At 38.8% G+C, this 19998-nt stretch overlaps 1 protein-coding gene across 1 annotated transcript in view; it reads right to left on the reverse strand.

Moving 5' to 3' along the window:
* The window catches only part of Acadl (acyl-CoA dehydrogenase long chain), a 29598-nt gene extending 23254 nt beyond the window's left edge, over nucleotides 1-6344 (reverse strand). Inside the window, exons 1-3 of the mRNA XM_005341157.4 lie at nucleotides 6126-6344; nucleotides 2344-2499; nucleotides 230-367 (exon numbers count right to left, since the gene is read on the reverse strand). Of these exons, the coding sequence (XP_005341214.3) occupies nucleotides 230-367; nucleotides 2344-2499; nucleotides 6126-6202 (371 nt within the window). The 5' untranslated portion in view covers nucleotides 6203-6344. The remainder of the gene's footprint in view (nucleotides 1-229; nucleotides 368-2343; nucleotides 2500-6125) is intronic.
* Nucleotides 6345-19998: the final 13654 nt, after the last annotated feature.

The following is a 19998-nucleotide window of genomic DNA, read 5'->3' on the forward strand; positions in this document are numbered from 1 at the left end:
GGGCTGGGGATGTGGCTCAGTGGTTGAGTGCCCCTGAGTTCAATCCCTGCTACCAGCTCCACCCACCCACCCCCAAAAAAGAAATGCAGAATAGTATAAGTGCCATAATCTTTCACATTTTACACTGAATTTTCAATCTTCCCAGAAGATCAGAAAGCATTCTTTTATTATCATTTGAAAAAAATGAACATTCAAAACATGACTCAACTTCAAATGTCTCCATACTTACTGCTCTTCCCAAACAATAGCTGTGGAGTACAAGTCACCACCAATACCACCATGCTGCTCTGCAATATTGACTCCAAGCAGCCCTTGTTTTCCAGCCTTTTCCCAGAGTTCCCTGGGCACTTCTCCAGCTTTCTCCCATCTGCAATTAAATATTTAAAAATCAGATAGATTTCTTTCAAATTATTTAAATGGCCACACTTTGAATAATTTTGTGCAGGAATGCATCCTTGGTTTAAGGTTAACTGTGCACACTGGTCATACCCTTCTATTTGTAACTGGACTCTACTTATCATTTCTCCTTCTTTTTCTCTTCCTTACTTCTTCATATTTGGCACTTTCTGCCTTCTTTCTTCACTATTTATTCGACCTATAAAATATACCCACTGAAATTCATGAGTACAGTTTTGCTGGTTAGTGCTGGCAGCGTGCAAGCTTAGTTATGCCATATAGTCATGGGAATCTGCCTGACCTGTCTTGTAAAGACAATTCTCTGCATCTTTCCTGAATTTATAGCATATGAAAGCTGACATGAGGAAACCACCTCATTACATTTAAATTGGAATGACAGGAAAGCAGAAGCACCTTATAGCATACATCTATCTGTCAAATGAATTTCTGAGAAGACTGTGCCATCTCCTCCCTCACCCGCACCCGACCGACTGGAGGGCCTCAAGCTTGCTAAAGGCCCATCCCTAGCTTTTCCTCTTTGAAAATGGAAATAGCATAGTAAGGAAACCATGGATAGTCAGAAATAGTGAAAAAAATGTGAAAATATTTTTGTGTTTTTTAAAGTGGTAGATACAGTTAGTAAGACATGGGTTATTTGAGTACTCCACTCAAAATTTGTCAACTCTATTATCTTTATTTCAAGGCATCCTCAACAATAGTTGTGAAACAAAATTGAAAAGCAGCAAAGAAGCCAGGTATAGTGGTGCATACCTGTAATCTCAAGAGGCTGAGGCAGTAGGATTATAAATTTAATGTCACCCTCAGCAACGATTTAGCAAGATCTTGTTTGGAAATTAAAAATAGTACTGAGGCTCAGTGGTAAAGTGCTATTGGATTCAATCCCTGGTACAAAAAAAAAAAAAGAAAGAAAGAAAGAAAAAGAAAAAAGAAAACTCTCCTAGAATTAAGTATGTTTTATTTCTTTTATCTTCAAAAAGCTGATTGCTTTTCACTAGACCAGTCACAGCTTCTGAGTTTAGCTAATTTTGGTCATTATAACCAAGAAAGTATTAATATAAAACCTGGGTATGGTGGCACATGTCTGTAATTCCAGTGACTAGAGAGAGTAGGGCAGGAGAATTGCAAGGTCAAAGCCAGCCTGAGCAACTCAGCAAGATCCTATCTCAAAAAGTTTTAAAGAGGGCTGGAAATGTAGCTCAGAGGTAGTGGCTGATCAGCTACCAAGATTTGTACTCCACTGGCCTTTTGAGCTTTCCTTTAGTTCATTCATAAAACAGAAAAAGAAAGAATATGAAATGGACTAGCAGTTTGCTGCTATTTACCCATAGTTTTCAAAAAATACTTTTCTTGAGTAAATTTCAAATTTTTGAATGTTCTCACTATTGAACTGTATGTTATACATTTAAAAATTCATTTAAGACTGGGGATATAGCTCCCATGGTAGAGCTCTTGACTAGAATATATGAGGCCCTGGGTTCAATCCCCAGTACAACAGAAAAAAAAAATGTAGCTCATGGGCAGAGCACTTACCCAGCATGGGCAAGGCTCTGGGCTCTATCTTAAGCACTGTGGGGAAGAAAAAAAATAAATTAAGATAACCAGGTATGATGGCACATTCATGTAGTCCCAGATACTCAGGAGGGTGAGAAGGGAGGATCACTTGATTCCATGATTCAGGAGACTAGCCTAGGCAACACAGTGAGAACCTATCTTAGAAACAAAACAAAACAAAAAAAGCGAAAATCATTTAAAAAGGTATAAACTTAAGAATCCTAGGATATTATAGGATTATGGTGAAGAACAATAAAAATGTTAGTAAAGCACTGACATTATTTTTTCTGCACAATATACAACATTCTAGGAAATAGTTATTTTCATATTTGGCGCTTTTATATAACATTGAAACATGAAGGTAGGTGAGCTTACTCTGAATGATGAGGAACCACTTCTTCTTGAAAAAACTTCCTTACACTTTCCCGGAAAATGTCGTGCTCTGAAGAAAAGATTCTTCTAATTCCTACATCTGTTAATTTTTTAGCAGAAGGAGATTCCAAACGTTTGTCCCCTCCAGAATGAGAACATCTTTAAAAAAAAAAAATGCATTAAGAAAAAGTAAATGAATTGTTACTCTTTGTAGCCAAATTAATGCTACTGAACAATATAACTTTCCTAGAGACACTTTAAAGCATCACTACTTTTCATAGGATGTCCCCTACCTCACTGGAATTAAGAAGCAATTTATCATTAGTCAACTCAGTCTCCACTTCCAAATTTCTAAAGAGGATAATACCTGGTACTCACCGCAGGTAAAATATAGTGTTATCACAAGATACATAGATTAAATAATGTAAAATGCCAACAGTACAATATAATAATACCGTTTTCACACCATATGCAATGTTTAAAATAATGCAAACCCTCCAAAATTAATATTTTATCCAGAATCCCATCATTTTAAATGGCTGGTACATAAGATATAAACTGTGTTGATGTTATTACCACAATGCAGAGCCAAATCAAATGTATATTAAATGCCCACCAGTCTCTGCAAGGATTTGTATAGGATTATTCAAGACCTTCAAGAACTAATCCTTCCCCTCTCTTCCCACCCCATCCCACCCCACACCATCCACCAAACTCAAAATGAGACTGCTCTTTACAGTTCCTTTAGTTCAATCTTCTTTAAGGTTTTTTCCCCTCTGGAAAAAATTTTGAAAATCTGTGAATTCTTTTGAACATTTTCCAGCTCACATATAAAAAACTTGTATCATATACTCAAAGATTATCCAAACATGTTTTTGTTTCCTATTAAATTTCCTTAGTGGGACTCTGCTTTTTAAATTTTTTTAAAGTATCTGTCTAGAAAAGAACTATTTCTTGTGATAAGTAGACTTATTTAAAGAGCTTTTAACTAGACATTAAAATATGACTAAGGCCTTCCTAATTATCATCTTTAAGAGTTACAGTAAATCAGCTTAATATACTATTAGTAATCAGTCTTGCTTGTTAACATTTAGGTTATTTCAATCTGGATTGTGTCTGGTGTAATCTAGGAACAGCAAGAAGGCTAAGTGCGGCTTCAGTGGAATGAGTGGAAAATATTTATATAAAGGCAGAGACAAAAGGAAACCAGAACATGAAAGGTCCTTACAGACCACTGTCATGTTGCATTGAGTAAACTAAAATTTATTTTATCCCTCCAGTTGAAATGATTGGTTCCAATTTCTTGCCACTAAAAATAAAACTATAAGTATATATGTGTCCATATAGATTATCCATAGTTGGGATTCTTCTAGGGAAAAAATAAGCCAGCTCATGTCACAAAAGAAGAAATACCTCTAGAAGAGGGTCTGGAGGAGCTCTTGGAGGAGGGAGTGGGGCTGGACCCAGAGCCAGTGTTGAAGGAAAAGAATTTCAGCAAGTGTCAGTAGAGGGATAAAGACTTATTTAGGAAAGGAAAGAAAACACATTCAAGGGAGAATATGTGCTACCTTAAAAGCGAGAGACCTGTTTTCAGGTTTCCAGGTCTTCTTTTAAAGCAAACTTGATGAGGGATGGGTTAGGAAAGGAATGTGAGGGTGACATCAGTCTGACAGGCTGATGTGGTCTCCATTATCTGACCCACAGATAATATTGGAAAGTCTCCTAAATGATAGATTTATTAAAATGTCCTATCTGTCTTTATGTAAACTATTTATTGGTAGACTAATGAACAATGCACAAGGTAATTTTCATAAATGGGTGAATTTACAGTAACTTTAGGATTTATGATTTCCCAGAAACTTGAGGGTGAAAGGCCTTGAAGTGAGACTGGCTTGGAGAGTGACAGGCTGGGAAAGGTATGAAGAAACTTAAAATTATTTTCTTAATTTAGTAAATATTATACATTTTCTTTCTACATATTCTTTTTCTTCTTTCCTGCCTTATTAAAACACTGAATCATTTGTAAATAATAGTAAAGACAATTTATATTCAAGTTCAATTGGATCTTAATTTTTTATATCCTATATTATGTTAAGGAAATCTTTTCCAAGTAAAATACACTAGGACACATGAAAGCAAAAGAAATGCCAAGAAAAAAATAAAGATGTCGAGGTCGGCCCAGGTAGTCAAGAGAGACTACATAGTGGGAAGAAATCAAAACACTTAGCAGCAAGTTTATCCTTTACCAAATAAATTGGCCTTTTCTCCCCTATTGAAAATAGGAGCAAGAGGTTTTACAACATTCACAACCCTCCACAAAAATTGGGAGTCTGGTTGGTTGGTGAGCAAAACAGGTTATTCAAAGCCGGCTCTCAAGAAGATAGAAGAGATCTTTTTCTTTCTTAAATCTTCATTTTCTTTTTTCTTTCTTTTTTTTTTTTTACTATTTTTCTTATTAGTTGTTCAAAATATTTACATTTTCAGGGACACAAGGGCCTTGAAACTTTTATAAAAGGAAGCACAGTAGACAAAAGGCAAGGAATATACATATGTAGAAAAGCAGCTCTCAGGAGGTTGCTTTCGATTTCAAAGAGGCTCTGTTTTACTAGGGCCATAAACTACTAGCCTTCCAGACTCAGCTCTGTAAATTCGGCCTCATTTACATTTTCAAAAGCAAATAATGTCCAAGGGTGCACCCCTCAACAACCGAAAGCTGGTTATAAATACACAATCTTAGGCCTAACTTCATACCTATGGAATCAGAATGAGTATTTTAACAAGATCCCTGAGTGATTTATATGCACATATAAGTTTAAGAAGTCTGTTACACTAAAACTATAGTCTGATGAATGAAAGAGTGTCTCAAGTCTTTCCTTTTCTAATATCCCCTTTGTAAGGATAGACTTTCTTCCCATACTTCAACTAAAATAGCGAACTGATCTTTAGGGTCCTATAATTTTAAGAGCATAAAGAAGGCCTGATACCAAAAATTTCAGGGTTACTAGAGTAGTATGATGTTCTGGGGTTGAACTTAGAAAAGTATGTGTATACTAAAGTGGCCAATTCGGTGAGGCCTCCTGAACCTCCCGAGAGTAAGCATTAAGTCTTACAGCTGAGTGCCTTACTTCCAAACAATGTAGTAATTAGACCATTTACCTGCCCTCTCACCCTAATTAAATAATGAATCTTATGTGCTTCCAGTTTGTTTATCCAATGAATGGATTTTATGCATCAGACGGTGTCCGAAACGTTTGATCTTATTATAATACACCACCTTAATAGTCACTGAGCCACTTAGAAGCTCCTTCAATAATCCCCCAGTATTTAATTAGTTGACGGATTGCTAATAAATCTAAAGCTGATTCTTTGTCTGATGGGGAGTTCGCCAGGTCATTTGTGTTGGATTACTGGCCCTGGCCACTTTTTTCCGCCGCGTCGCCGCGGGCTGAGCGCTGGTCCCAAGTTCGCTATCAGGTGGCTGTCACACGCTGCAGTCCTAACTAGGCCAAAGGTCGCAGCGCGGCTGCGGGAGCATCCGAACTGCATTTTCCAGCTCCGGGTCCCGCCGAGGCCGCGGGACCAGCCGGGCGAGACAGGGCTCCGGAACGCGCATTTGGCGAAATCTTCCCCGCCTCGTTGGAGGGGGCGGCCCTGCGCTGGGAGCCAGGGACCAGGCCCATCTGCTTGTCCCAGGCTCGCGGCGGCCTGGCCCCGGGGATGCCATCCCCTCCTAAGACGCCGGGAAGGGCGGCGTGGCCCCCGCCCCGCACCCCTGCAGCACTCACCTTACGGCGAGCGGCGGGCGCGGCGCGCAGCATCGGCCCAGGACGCGCAGGGACCCGAGGAGGAGGCGTGAGGCCATGGCGGGACAGCAAGGGGCGGACGACAGGGGCGACGGACGCGGCTTGACGGTTCCTCTGCGCCCTCGGCAGGGAGGGCGTGACAGGACTGCGGGTGGGCGGACTCTCCGCCGGACAGGCCAACTGCACGATTCCAGTGAGCTCCACAACACCTCACTGGCGCCGCGATAAAGGCTGGGCGCGCGCACTTCCGGAGCCGCCGGCAGCAACGAGCTGCCCTTGGAGCACCGCCCTGTCCCTGGGCTCTCCCGGGCCTCCAGCACCCATTCCCGGCCTTAGGCGGCTGGAGGATCCCGAACCCATGGGCTGGGCGAACCCCATGGAAACAGGAGTCTCCAAAAGCCCCCAAAACAGAACTTCAAAAATGTACATGAAATGTACTTCGTAATAGTGGAAGTTAATTTGCTTCACATAGACAACTATTTAAACACTGTTCTTAAAGAATCGAGCTGTTATTACTTTCTTCTTACAAAAATTAATGGCTAATTCGTGGGGAAAATGAAAATAGATTCAATATGCAAATAAAAATTCAACTTTAATTCGATTCTCCAGTAGGTTTTTTGTTTGCTTTTCTGTTTCTGGGTATGAACCCAGGGATGCCCTACCACTGAGCTACATCCCCAGCCCTTTTTGTTTCTAATTTTTAGAGAGGATCAATTTCTAATTTTGCCCAGCTGGCCTTGAACTTGATATGCTTCTGCCTAGGCATCCTAAGTAGTGGGTTTATAAGCATGGAACACCATGCCTGACTTTCCAGTAGTTCTTGATTTGAATTCATATCTTGCCATTTCCTTTCTACTCAAGTCATCAATACTGTTAAATAATTCATGTTTCATCTCAATGATGTCATAGTTATTGAGGAGTATGTGTGTGTGTGTGTGTGTGTGTGTGTGTGTGTGTGTGTGTGTAATAGAAAGTATCTGAAGGTGTTTTGTTTTTTAGTTGTAGTTGGACACAATACCTTTATTATATTTACTTTTATGTGGTGCTGAGGATTGAACCTAGTGCCTTGCATGTGCTAGGAGAGCTTTGTTCTGCTGAATCACAATCCCATCCCCAAGGTATGGATAAAGAATGTTCAGAGTGATTTCTAAGGTAGTGAAGCAGAACATTGAGGCCCTTTTTAAGACAGTTACCATGGGCCTGAAATGGTTGAAATGAAAAAAAAAAATTTTCTCTTAAAAATCAACAACTTGGGGGTGGGGATGTAGCTCAGTGACGGAATGTCTGTCCAGCACATGCAAGGCCCTGGAGCTTCATCCCTAGTAGGGGTGGGTGGGTAAAGGTGGGAGGGATAAGTCAACAACTAACTTAATGTTAGATATAAAGAAGGAATTTAAAAACAAAGTTTTAATTCTAAACACGTGAAGTATGGGAATAGTATTAGCTGACAGGGGGAGAACAGGGAATCATCAACCCATCACTCTAGCCAGAATTCTGGGCTTGCTAATCTTCCATCACTACCTCAACCCTGACATTGTGCCGAGTATTTACTAGCTTCATAGAACCAAAATCATGGTCCTTCAAGGTGATAGTTAACTGATCAAGTACCCTGCCCATTTGGGGCAAAAAATGATCTGTAAAAAATTTAAAAAAGCTTTTTTTCTCTCTACTTATCCTCAACACACTCTACCATTTCTGGTCAAAAAATTATGTGGGCATGTTTCCTTGCATACTGAGAAATCTCTAGCGCATACCAATTGCTTCAATTCAATTCTGTCACTGTCAGATCCTGCAGGTTGACTCAATCTCACAAGACTGCCTTCATTTCAGGACCCAACTGGAAGCACTGGGTTGTGTCCTGTGTTTCTGACCACCAGTTAGAAGCAGGGTTCCCATAACACACACACACACACACACACACACACACACACACACTATAATCTTGTCAAATAGTTCATAGATACAAGGAAATAAATTTGTGTTTACCACTTTATTATAATAAAAGATATTACTAAGTAATAGCCATTTGGGTAAGATGTACAGAACAAGGGGTGGGTAGGTGTGTCACCAAAGAAGAGATGTCTCCAGAAAAGTGTCCTGAGGAGTTCCAGGAGAGAGGGGTAATTTAACTCAGTACCAGCAGAGTCCTTGACATATGTAACAGAAAAGAATTTTGCATATGTCAGTAGAGGCACAGACAGATTTATTTGGGAAAGCAGATACACGTGAAAGGGAGAATATGGGCTGAAAGGAAAGTGACCACAACATTCGGAGTGACCAAGAGCTCTTTATTGCAGTAGTGCAACAGAGGAGAAAAGAGAAAGAGAGAGAGAGAGAGTGCGAAAGAGAGACAGAGAGAGCAAGAGAGAGATCAAGAGAAAGAGGGGTCCGGCAGGAGAGAGTTTTTATAGCCCAAATCTAATGGGGTCTCTGGGCCTGCAAGCTGCCTTGTTGGGGACAAGGGGGTTAAGTGCTTGGCCTTGAGCGTCGGGGCTGAGTGTTCAGCCTTGAGCAGAGGGGCGGGGGGGGGGGGGGGGGGGGGGGGGGGGGTTGGGCCGCAAAGTGCTCAGCCTTGAGCGGGGGGCTTGGGCATTTGGGCTTGAAGCAAACAGGTGATAAAGAACCAGACAGAGGGTTTGAGTGGCCAGGTCACCCTGCGGTTAACTTTGTTTGGATGCCCTGCAGACAGCTTACTCAGCCTGTCCCGCATCTAACATGGGCTATGTTGAGAGAGATGTCTTTTGAGACAAAGCAAAGAATACACATTTGAGGGAGAAATGTGGGTCATCTTGAGAGTGAGAAATGAGTTTGGGGGTCCCAGACTCCTTTTTTAAAGGAAACTTGGTGAGGGGTGGGTTTGGGAAGGTATGTGAGGGTGACATCAGTCTGGTAGTTCTCAGGATCCTTAAACTGAGATGGTTTTCATCATCTAATCATAGATAACACTGGTAAGTCCCTTAAATTATAGCTTTCTTAAAATATCTTCTCTCTCTTTGCTTAGTGTATTAATTGGTGGGCTAATTAACAGCACACAAAGTTGATTATTATAACTGAGAAAATTTATGATTAACTTTAAGATTTATAGATTTTCCAGAAACATGGGTGTGACAGGCCTCAGAAAAAGACTGACTTGGGGAATGAGAGTCCTGGAAAGTAGTAGAACTTTAAATTAAAATTAATTTTCTTGTCCTACCTCTGTGTCTCTTTTCTACCTATTATTTCTTCTATTCTACCTTGGGGTCAGGGGTAGAGAGGTGTCCTGAGGGGGCAAAATTGCGACGTATGCAGTCGGGGGAGAAATAAAGAATGTCCACGTGCTTCTGCCCCTTTCAATGCTTTATTCACTCAAATTACTCAATACAATTTCACTCTATAGGTTCTTAATCAAGAAAACGACAATCCTTAATGCTAGCACTGAAATAGATACAATTCACAGCAAAGAATTCTAGATTAATTAATTTACAGTAAACAATTCTAGATTAATTCTAAGCACTGCAAAACACACTTAATCATGGCTAATGCCAGACATTCCCTCTGCAGGCTAAGTTCAAAAGTCTTAAGCCTTAGGCTTTATGTCCAGCAGATGCACACTCAATCAGACCTTGGTGATCAGGTCTGGAACCAAGGCAGGCTTTTCCTGGCGTAGAGTGGACGACCTGTTGAGGAGAGGGTCGTAGGGAGAAGTTTCAGCTCTTACCAAGGTTCAAACGAGGCAGTAGAGTTTGAGAGCAGTGAGGCTCACGCGGAGGCTCAGGAAAAGATGACAAGTGATGGGAGGTCAGGTCCTCGTCAGGCTCTCCAGCTTGAGTGCATCCTTGTTTTGGCGGCTGAATGAATCCCTGTTCATTTGCTCTATTATTTATACTAAATTTTTGGGGTTTTTGACCCCCCCTTTCAATCTTTATCAACTACTACGGATTTCTCAGTAACATCATTTACCCTGGGGTCAGAAACATCTGGTCTGGTGGTCTCCCCCCTGATCTTCTCACCTTTCCCTCATATCAGGCAAGGACAGCCTACTAGGGGCTTCACTCTATTTATCATGGTGAGGGGAAGTAACTTATTTGTGGCCATTATGGAGGGCTCTGTGGGTGTGCCTGGTGAAACTGCAGGTTTCAAACTGGAGTTTTTAAAATGGAGTTGCTTAAGCTCAGGCCTAAGGCCATCCTAAGGAGGACACACCGAGCTTCCATATCCTCTCTAGCCCACTGGCATCCCAACACTTCCACATGTTTGGCATCTAGGAGGCTCATCAAATTTCATTGTTTTATACATCTTAATCTCCACTGCATTACCATTTCCTGGAGGATGTTGGGCAGAGCAGAAAGTTTCAACTCTTTAGTCAATCCTTCAATCACTTGTACTTCCTGGTAACCAGTCTCATTCTGGGCTATGTAGAGCCCCACCCTGTCTCCTCATTAGTATAAACCAAGGTATTATAACAGGGGCTCATAGTGAAAAACCTAAAGACACCTCCCATCACTCTGAAAACACTAAGAATTTTAAGTCTTCTCTGACAGAAACCAGGGACAAAAACCAAATATATTTCATATTATACCATAGGATACTTCTGCTGCATGGTCTTGCTGAGACTCTGGGAAAAATAATACATACACTTTAGTGTGATCTGAGAATCACTACCGTAACAGTATTTGTTGTTCAGAGTATGTGATGATGAAGTACAGGATTCTGTATAGTTAACAAGACTCAGAGGTGTTTCTTACACACCAAAGTGTGAGAACCACCAATCTCCCCTAAGTTCACTGGAAGTAATATTTAAGGTAAAGTATATGGCACAGTGCTCAGTACATAACATAATGTTAGCTGTTTGTATTCTCCTTCCCTTGCATTCTTACAAGACTCTCCTCTTTCCAGGAATGATCACTCTTAACAATGACCTTCTATAATCAAATAGACAAAAACTAGAATTTTTTTCCCACTTAAATAATTGGCTCCACTGGAGATTTTTCAGATCTATTAAGGTAGTGTCCAGGCAGAACTGTGGGGGCCATATTTGAGATTTAGTATTTTCTGATGTTGGAGGCCATGTTTTAAATCTCAGAGTAGGGCCAGGGGTACCTACACAGGTAGATGACATAGGCAAGTTTTCTCTAGGGACTGTAGGAATTACTTCAACATCCTAGGAAATAGAGTAATGTAAGAACTCCCACTCTAGGTATGGTGGTACATGCCTATAATAATCCCCACTACTTAGAAGGCTGAGGCTAGTGGATCCCAAGTTCAAGGTCAGTCTTGGGCAACTTAATGAGACCTTGTCTCAAAATAAAATTAAAAAGTGTTTGAGGATGTAGCTTGGTGATAGAGCACTTGCCTACCATGTACAAGACCCTGAGTTCAATCTTCAATAACACACATTCTCTCTCTCTCTCTCTCTCTCTCTCTCTCTCTCTCTCTCTCTCTCTCTCTCTACACACACACACACACACACACACACACACACACACACACACACAGTTTTTTAATGTCAGAGGAAGTAATTAGTGATTTGTGTAGAGATAGGTTTCATTAAAATATGCATTTATATAAAAGATAAGGAAACCTTATTTGTGTGTTTTAACCTATTTTATACTTTACTTAAATAATATATAAACTTTTCCCAGTATGAAAACATGAGATAACTGATTCAAATACTTGCCTCACCTCTTTGAATCATAAACTTTGAATGTTCCTTTTAACATACAATTGTTATTTTGCACATTTATCTCTTCTTAAATATGCTTTTCTTTTTGAAAATTAAATGTTTATTTGAGCAACTTAGCTTCAGTTTATCATTATTTCATCAAATTATTGTTTTAACTTATTATTTAGGAATCATTTCACATGTGGAGAAAAGATGCAAATATAGCACAACTAACTCTCATTTGCCCTTTACTCAGATTCTCAATTGCTAACATTTTGCCCCATATACACATTCTTTTCTGAACTATTTGAAAATAAGTTGTATGTGTCACGACCCCAAAGAAAAGTCCCCCATGCTCCGCAATCCTGGGGATCAAACGTACGGGTATTTCACCACTGTGTTACATCCCCAGCCCTTTTAAAAATTTTATGGTAGGATATAGTCTTGCTAAATTCCCGAGGCAGGCCTCAAACTTACGATCCTCCTGCCTCTCCCTCCCAAGCCTCTGGGATTACAGTTGTACACCACTGTGCCTGGCGAGAAATGCTCTTAATATCCATAGTAGAGGTATCAGAATTTCAACAGGTATCCCAATAATATCCTTTGATGACAATGAAATTCAATCCAGAATCCCACCCAGGATTTTTTTTTTTTTTTTAGGTGCTGGGTTTGGACTCCAGGGCCTTATGCATACTTGGAAAGCACTCTAACAATGAGTTACATCCTCAGTGCCCACAAGATATTCTATTTCATGTCCTTCTAGTATCCTTTAACTTGGTGAAGTTCCAAGTTGCCTTTATAATCTCATTTTTAGTTTCTTTTTTTCTTTATCACTTATAACATTGACAGCTTCGAAAGAGAAAGGCTAAGTATTTTATATTTTGTATAAATAACTTAGGTTTTTTTTTTTTTAAGTTTCTTAGTGGCAGAATCAATGCACAAATGTGGTGTCCCCTTCACTATTCCATATCAGAATGTCCTGATGCTGGTTTGTTTTTTTTCTTAGCAAGGTTAATTTAACCACATTTGGTTAAGATGGTGCACTCGACATTTAGTTTTTTCTCTTATGAAATAAGGACGTATAAACAAATACATTTCTGAATAAAGAATTGTCTATGCTAAAATGATATGCAAGTTTAAAGGAACTATCCAGATAACTTAGGCAAAATGCTAAATATTTCATAACACTTTGAGTTATGAAATATTCACTTTGCAGGAATTTGGCAGGAATGAGTTCTACAAGCATGACTTTCGGTGGGGGTGTGGGGGGGAGTTTTACTGTGTTATCCAGCCTGTCCAGAAACTACTGGGTTCAAGTGATCCTCTTTCGTCAGCATTCTGAGCAGCTGTGACTACAGGCCTCAGCAGATGCTAAGGCATGGTTTTATTAACTGAAATGTCAGTGAAGAACAGAGTAATCAGTCAATGGATGCACCTTAACCTGAATCTTAAAGAATTTACAGGAGAGCTGGACATGGGGACATAAAGCAGCAATCTCAGTATTGTCATTTAGATGTGAGGTGTCCTCCAAAAGCATAGGTATGAGACAATGCAAGAAAGATTTGAGGTGAAATGATTGGATTATGAGAGCCTTCATATGATCAGGATATTAATATGTGAATGGGAATTAACTGAGTAGAAACTTTATGCTTATGGCTAGAGGAGGTGTGCCCTTGGGGGCATGCCTTTGGGGTTTGTATTTTGTCCCTGGTGAGTGAGAGCGTTCTCTCTTCTTCCTGGTGGCCATGCTCTGAGCTGCTTTCCTCTGCCACATTCTTCTGTCACGGTGTTTTGTCTCAACTTGGGCCCAGAGCAATGGAGTAGACTGTCTATGGACTGAGACCTCTGAAACTGTGTGTGCCAAATACTTGCCTCCTCTAAATTTGTTCTTGTCAGGTCTTTCAATCACAGTACTGAAAAAGCTGACTAAAACACTCATTCATATGGGAGACTAAGGCAGGAAGATTGCAAGTTTGAGACCAGCCTGAACAACTAAGTGAGACCTCATATCAAAATAAAATGAAAAAGGCTAGGAAAAAAAAAAGAGGCTAGGGATGTAGCTAGGGATGTAGCTCAGTGGTGGAGTGCTTGCCTAGCAAGTGCAAGGCCTTGGGTTCCATCACTAGAACTGGGGGGAGTAACAGGAGGGAAATACCAGGACACTAGAAGTAAGTGTAACAAATTTAGGAAGGCTTATCAGGAAGAAGGAAGGAAGAGAAGGAAAACAGTCTAATTGGAAGGTGCGTGTTTAAAAGTTGGAAATGCAGTTCAGTAGATAGGTGTGTTAGCTTTGTCATTGAGACAAATACCTGAGATGACCAACTTAAAGGAGGAAATACTTATTTTGGATCACAGTATCAGAGGCTTCAGCCTATGGTCAGCAAGCTCTAATTCTTTTAGGTTGGTGATAAGGCAGAAATATCATGGTGGAAGTTCATGATGGAGCAAAGCTGCTTACCTCTAAATTGTTAAAAAAAAAAAAAAAAAGAAGAAGAAGCAGAGAGAGAAAGAGGAAGGGGCCGGGGACGAGATACACCCTTCCAGGGCATAGGCCAGGTGAATCACCTCCTTCAGTTAAGCCCCATCTCTCAATTTCCATCACCTCCCAATAGTCCATTCAACTATGACCCCAACAATGCATTCATAGGTTAGTGAGGTGAGAGCCCTCATGATCCAATCATTAAACCACCATCCAAAAAAAAGACCATCAACTCCAATTTTAAGTCAAATCAAACAAGCCTATAATTCTGTCCAGGACTGTCTCTTCCAAAAATCCCTTGGCTAGAGAACAGTACCCCAGCTCTCTAGGAGCATGGTTTTATAGCACAAAAATTTGCAAAAGGGAGGGCCGTCTTGAAACAGGATAACAGGATTTTGACAAGCATAATACAAAGACAGATAGTAGGTTAATGATCTAAATGATGGTTCATCATTTCAAGTGAGGAAGTAAATTTAGATCCCAACACCAGAATTTACGAGGCACCGCTGAGGTTTCAGAGAGGGTTGTTATCTGGTTAGAGAAAACCAGAATTTATGAGGCAACACTAAGTTTTCATAGAGGGTTTTTATCTGGTCAGGGAAAGCCAGGCACAGGCAGGTATTCCAAGCAAGTTTAGAAATCACAGTAATTTATAGTAAAATAGAAATTAAATTTTCATGACTTTGTGATGAGATGGCTCCCAATCTTAAAGTGGAATTAGGCTGGGTTCATCACAGTTACTTTTGAATATGCCCACCTTGGAACATTTCTGTATCAAGGACCAAGCCCAACCCAAGAGTTTTTGGGGAACATTCCAGAAACAAATCATAACAATAGGTAATCCCTTGATGAGAGCATTCCTGTATACATTTAGGTATGAGATTACTGGAGAGGTTGACTCCTGACTCTGTAACATATCAGTTGTCAATTGTCATTGGGAGGATTAATTTTATTGGTGCTTGTAAATGGTACCACACATGGATTTGCAGCCAATTATTTCTGGCTTGTATTTTTATGAAAACTGAAATCAAACCAAGAAATTTAGATTTGATGTGGTAGGAGATAAAGAATCCCCATGGCAAAGGAGAGCAAAATTTATTTATTAATTCATTTTTGTATTCAATCATACTTAAGGAGTTCTCCATAATGTTAAGGGTACAACATTGTACAAAATAAAATTCCTGTTTTCTTTCTTTTTTTGTGGAGGGATTCTGGGGATTGAACCCAACGGTGCTTTACCATTGAGCCACCTGTTTTAACTTTTTATTCTGAGACAGGGTGTTGCAAAGTTGCTAAAAGTCTTGTTAAATTGCTGAATCTGGCCTCAAATTTATAATCCTCCTGCCTCAGTCTCCCAAGTCACAGGAAGTACAGGCATGCAGCATTGTACCTTGCTAAAACTCCTGCTTTCAAGAACTAGAAATATAGTTATGAAAATAAAACTGGCATACAAATACAAGACAGGTTGTGATTAATGAAGGAATAAGAAGGTAGGTTTCTTGATTTGTTCCTTTTTCCTACCTTATTTTTATGGCATACAGGAAAAAAATATGGAATATAACATTCAACAGACTTAGGCTGAGGATGAAAAAACTTCTCTTGGAATTCCATACTCTCTCCATGTCTGTTTCCTTATTTGTAACATGCAGATATTAATAGTATCTATCTCACAGTGTTGATGTGAGGCTAAACTAAGACAAAAATATGTAAAGCATCCAGTTTGGTAGCAGTAGAAGCCTAGGACATAGTAACATCAATACTCTGTTTCCTTACCTAAATCTAAGGCGAGACCATGATCTGCCCAAGTTGCCCGGGAAACAAACAAAAGCCAAAGAATTTGACTCTTCTGATTTAGTTCACTATCTTTCATTTGAAAAGTGTTTTTGGCAATTGCTCTTTCTAGTTTCCAATAATTTAGGCCAAATTTTTGTAGGGCAATTTAGATAGTCCTTTTATTATTTCCAGATCCCTGTGTGAGCAAGAGTTACCAGTGTTAGCTTTAAATATCTATACTTTTCATTTCACTCAATAGCTTATTCTTCAGTTTTAGAAAAAAGCAAGAGAGAAAATGTCAAAGTCCCTTTATTACCATTTAAGAAAATGCTGCCCGTGGTATTCTTTGACCCAGAGTTCATGAGCAACACCAAGGATTTTTAAAGCTAATATTAAAATAGGTTAAAGTACAAAAGAATTTCATTTGTCCAGATTCTAAAACTGAGTAATAATTCTGACGAAATGTTCTGATTTGGTATAAGTAACTGAATAATGTTAGACTTTAATTTTTTTCACCTTTGGGGGATTGGAGCATTCATTCTTCAGGGGAGAGCATAAGACTATAGACCATGAAGGGTCAGAGAGGTTGTCCAAATATTTGCAAGCTTCAAAAAAAAAAAACAAAAAAAACTCTTAGCTATAAATAAGTAAGACAGTATCATGGGATCACATGTCAGACATCAGGGAATTTCAGGAACATGGAACCAATAAATGGGCCAAAGTTAAGAGATTATCCCATAATTTCAAAAAAGCAAAGGAAGGTCAGGCAAGGGCAGGACTCAGCTAGATCTGCCATATGTCTGGAAGCCTAAACTTTCTGAAGTCTGCTTTGTATATAGGTGGATTAGAACAGGCCTGCTATTAGGAGACACGGACTTTGTAGGTATAGCATAAATTATCTAAACCTCTGCTTATTTTCCTGTAAATGAAGAATGCATCATGTTGTTGGGAGGATTTTTTCAAATAATGGAGGTCAAATAATTAGGATAATGATAAAAGTACAATAAGTACTCAATAAATGGTAATTATTATTGTCATCAATGAAAAATACCTATATTGTGGAGTTTAGAAAATAAAGGGAAAGAAAATCCTAAGGAGGAAAAAAATCTGTTTAAAAAATTACCTGTAATCCTTCAATCAAATATAAAAAAAAAATCTTTAACCCTTTAAAAGTGTGAAAGAAAATAATAAAATAAAACCCTCAATCATACTTAGCTTTCCCTGTATGATTTTATGGTACTTATTTGGTATTATACAAAAACACACAATTTTGCACTTTTAAGACCTGTTTGTGTGTATCCCAATTCCTTCAATTTAGGGGAAGTGTTGACAAAGAGGCTGCTTATGCTTTAACTCTGCTACCTTTAGAAAACTGTGGTCCACGTGGCCCTCTCCATGCCTGACACAATCTCCAGCTTCTCTGACCCTAGCCACCAGCATCTCTGTTTATATATAAAAGTATAAAAAGCTGAATGATTAGTATGGACTGTTTTATTATTATTTTATATTTGATTTGAAGAACACCTTAATGAGATCAAGAACCTGAAACTGGGCATTTGTTTTTCCAGATTTCTGAAATATTTCCTTTTCCTTTACTGAGATCAATAGTTTCAAAACTGGTTTTATGTTTGGGGATATTTTTCTTTAAAAAAGAAATAAGCAAATTTAAATATCTTTAGCCAAAATATTTTTCACAGTAAATCTAATTGTCAGGATTAAGAATGAATTTGTTTAAATCTCAACCTTCAAACACGAATCTGATTCTAAGTTGTTTTCTTATATGGAATATGATCAGAGTATTAATCATACACATTTTAAAACAAAAACCATTGCTTAAAAGTAAAAAAAAAAACCCGACTTTAAAATATACATTCCAGGGCTTCTCTGTCCTTTATAACCATTCCATATGAAGTTCATTAAAAAAAATATATGTCCTCTTGTACAACGCAAAACTGATCTTATCAAATTTAAAGGTTTTATGTAAGTTTAAGTGCATTTCAGTCTTAGAGTAAAGTGATCTAAGCATCTGTAATTCTGTTATATTGATCCTGGACAACGTCAGAGGGATGATTGCTTGGCTATTTTGTCTGCATAATACAGAATTATCCCTCCATATAGCTGATCTGTGTTCAGGGTAAGATAAGCCTTAATAGTAAAATTTCTCCAAGAACGCATATCTTTGCCATAGTAACTGTATTTGTTCTCAATTTGACAATCCTCTTATCTTTATTTGAGTAGAAAAGTTTGAAATAATTTTCACAGAAACCTGAAAGTATCTGCTGATGCCCCACCCTAGACGGGAGGTTTCATTCCTTGGGTGATAGGCATTTTATTTTTTATTTTTTATTTTTTTTGGTGCTTGGAATTAAACCCAGGGCCTTGTGCATGCCAAGCAGGCACTCTTCCAACTGAGCTATGGTGATAGGCATCTTAATCAAGGAGAAAATATTTAGTCAGATTACTCTATAATTAAAGGTCGGTTTAGAAACTAAAGTTTATAAGTGGACCATGAATTACATTTTCAATTCAAGAGCATTATTCATTTATTTATTTATTTTTAAAAATCAGCCGTTTTGTGGTTATCTCCACCTTATGTGAATTCCTTCAACTTTTTTTCTCCCCTCTGAAATTAATCTGCATACCCATCCATTCATCAACCAAGAGAAAGAGGCAGTTATTCTGTTCAAACAACTATCACCATTTCCGATGAAGTTTTTGTTTATCTGCTGATTCTTCCCTTACTCTTGCTACTTTATTAATTGGCAAATAACTGCAGCAGTTTATAGGACTAAATAGGATTAGATTCCCTAATCTGTGACCACAGATAATTTATCCCATGGTTTACATTAGAAATATTTTACATTCATTTTTTGATATAAATATTTAATCTCTCTGAAACTTATTTTGATGTGATGATATTTTTTTTTCTTTTCCAAAGGCTAACCATGTTTTGAGAGCCATTTAAAAAATAAATGTCTCGACTTGGGTTTCCATAACAAAATATTGTAGACTAGGCAGCTTATAAATAAGACATTCATTTCTCGCCATTCTGGAGGCTAGGAAGACCAAAGAGAAGGAAGCAGTAGATTAAGTGTCTGGTGAGGGAGGATCCATTACATATAGAAGTCTTCTCTCTGTAAACTCAAGTGACTAAAGGATCTCTTTGGGATCTCTCATGAAGACACTAATTCCATTCTAGAAGACTGTTCTTTCATAACTTGATCACTTCTCAAAGGTTCCACCTATTAATATCCTTGAGGGCTAGAATATAACCATTCAGTCCATTTTAATAATCCATTTTTTCCTACTAATTCAAATGTTACCTCTATCATTTGCATTCCCCTATGTATTTGGGTGTGTTACTGGACTTTCTGTTCCATTTATCTCACTCATTCAATCAATAAATATTTATTGGGAGCCTATAAATACCTATCTGCCAAGTAATCTTCCAGGTGTTATAGGCAGAAATAAACAAAACTTGTTTCTTTATCCTGTGGTACATTTTTTTGTGGAAGAAGACAAGAACAAATACGTTTAGAACAGGTGTTGATAAGTAATGATGTTGTCCTTTATGTATTCATAAGCAAACTACCCAACATTTGCACTTTGATCTTGAAAAGGAGAGTGGAAATGAAGGAACAGGGAGGAAAAGATAGAAGGGAGTAAAGAGGGCAGAATAGAGAGACTGGGTATGAGCGAGTGTGTGTGTGTGTGTGTGTGTGTGTGTGTCTCTGTGTGTGTGTGTGTGTGTGTGTGTGTGTGTGTGTGTGTGTGTGTGTGAAGTACAGAGACATTGTACTAGAGTGAATGGTCTCTAATGACTCTATCAAATAACATCAGGAGAACCCTGGGCTAGTTGCCTATTAAAGATCTTAGTAAAATATTGTCATTCATACATTTTATTCTTAATTTCTCACATTTAGGATATATAAAGCTTCTTACCCCTCAACTGCCTCTTTTTC

This window comes from Ictidomys tridecemlineatus, chromosome 7 (assembly GCF_052094955.1).
Source record: "Ictidomys tridecemlineatus isolate mIctTri1 chromosome 7, mIctTri1.hap1, whole genome shotgun sequence".
NCBI classification, from domain to species: domain Eukaryota; kingdom Metazoa; phylum Chordata; class Mammalia; order Rodentia; family Sciuridae; genus Ictidomys; species Ictidomys tridecemlineatus.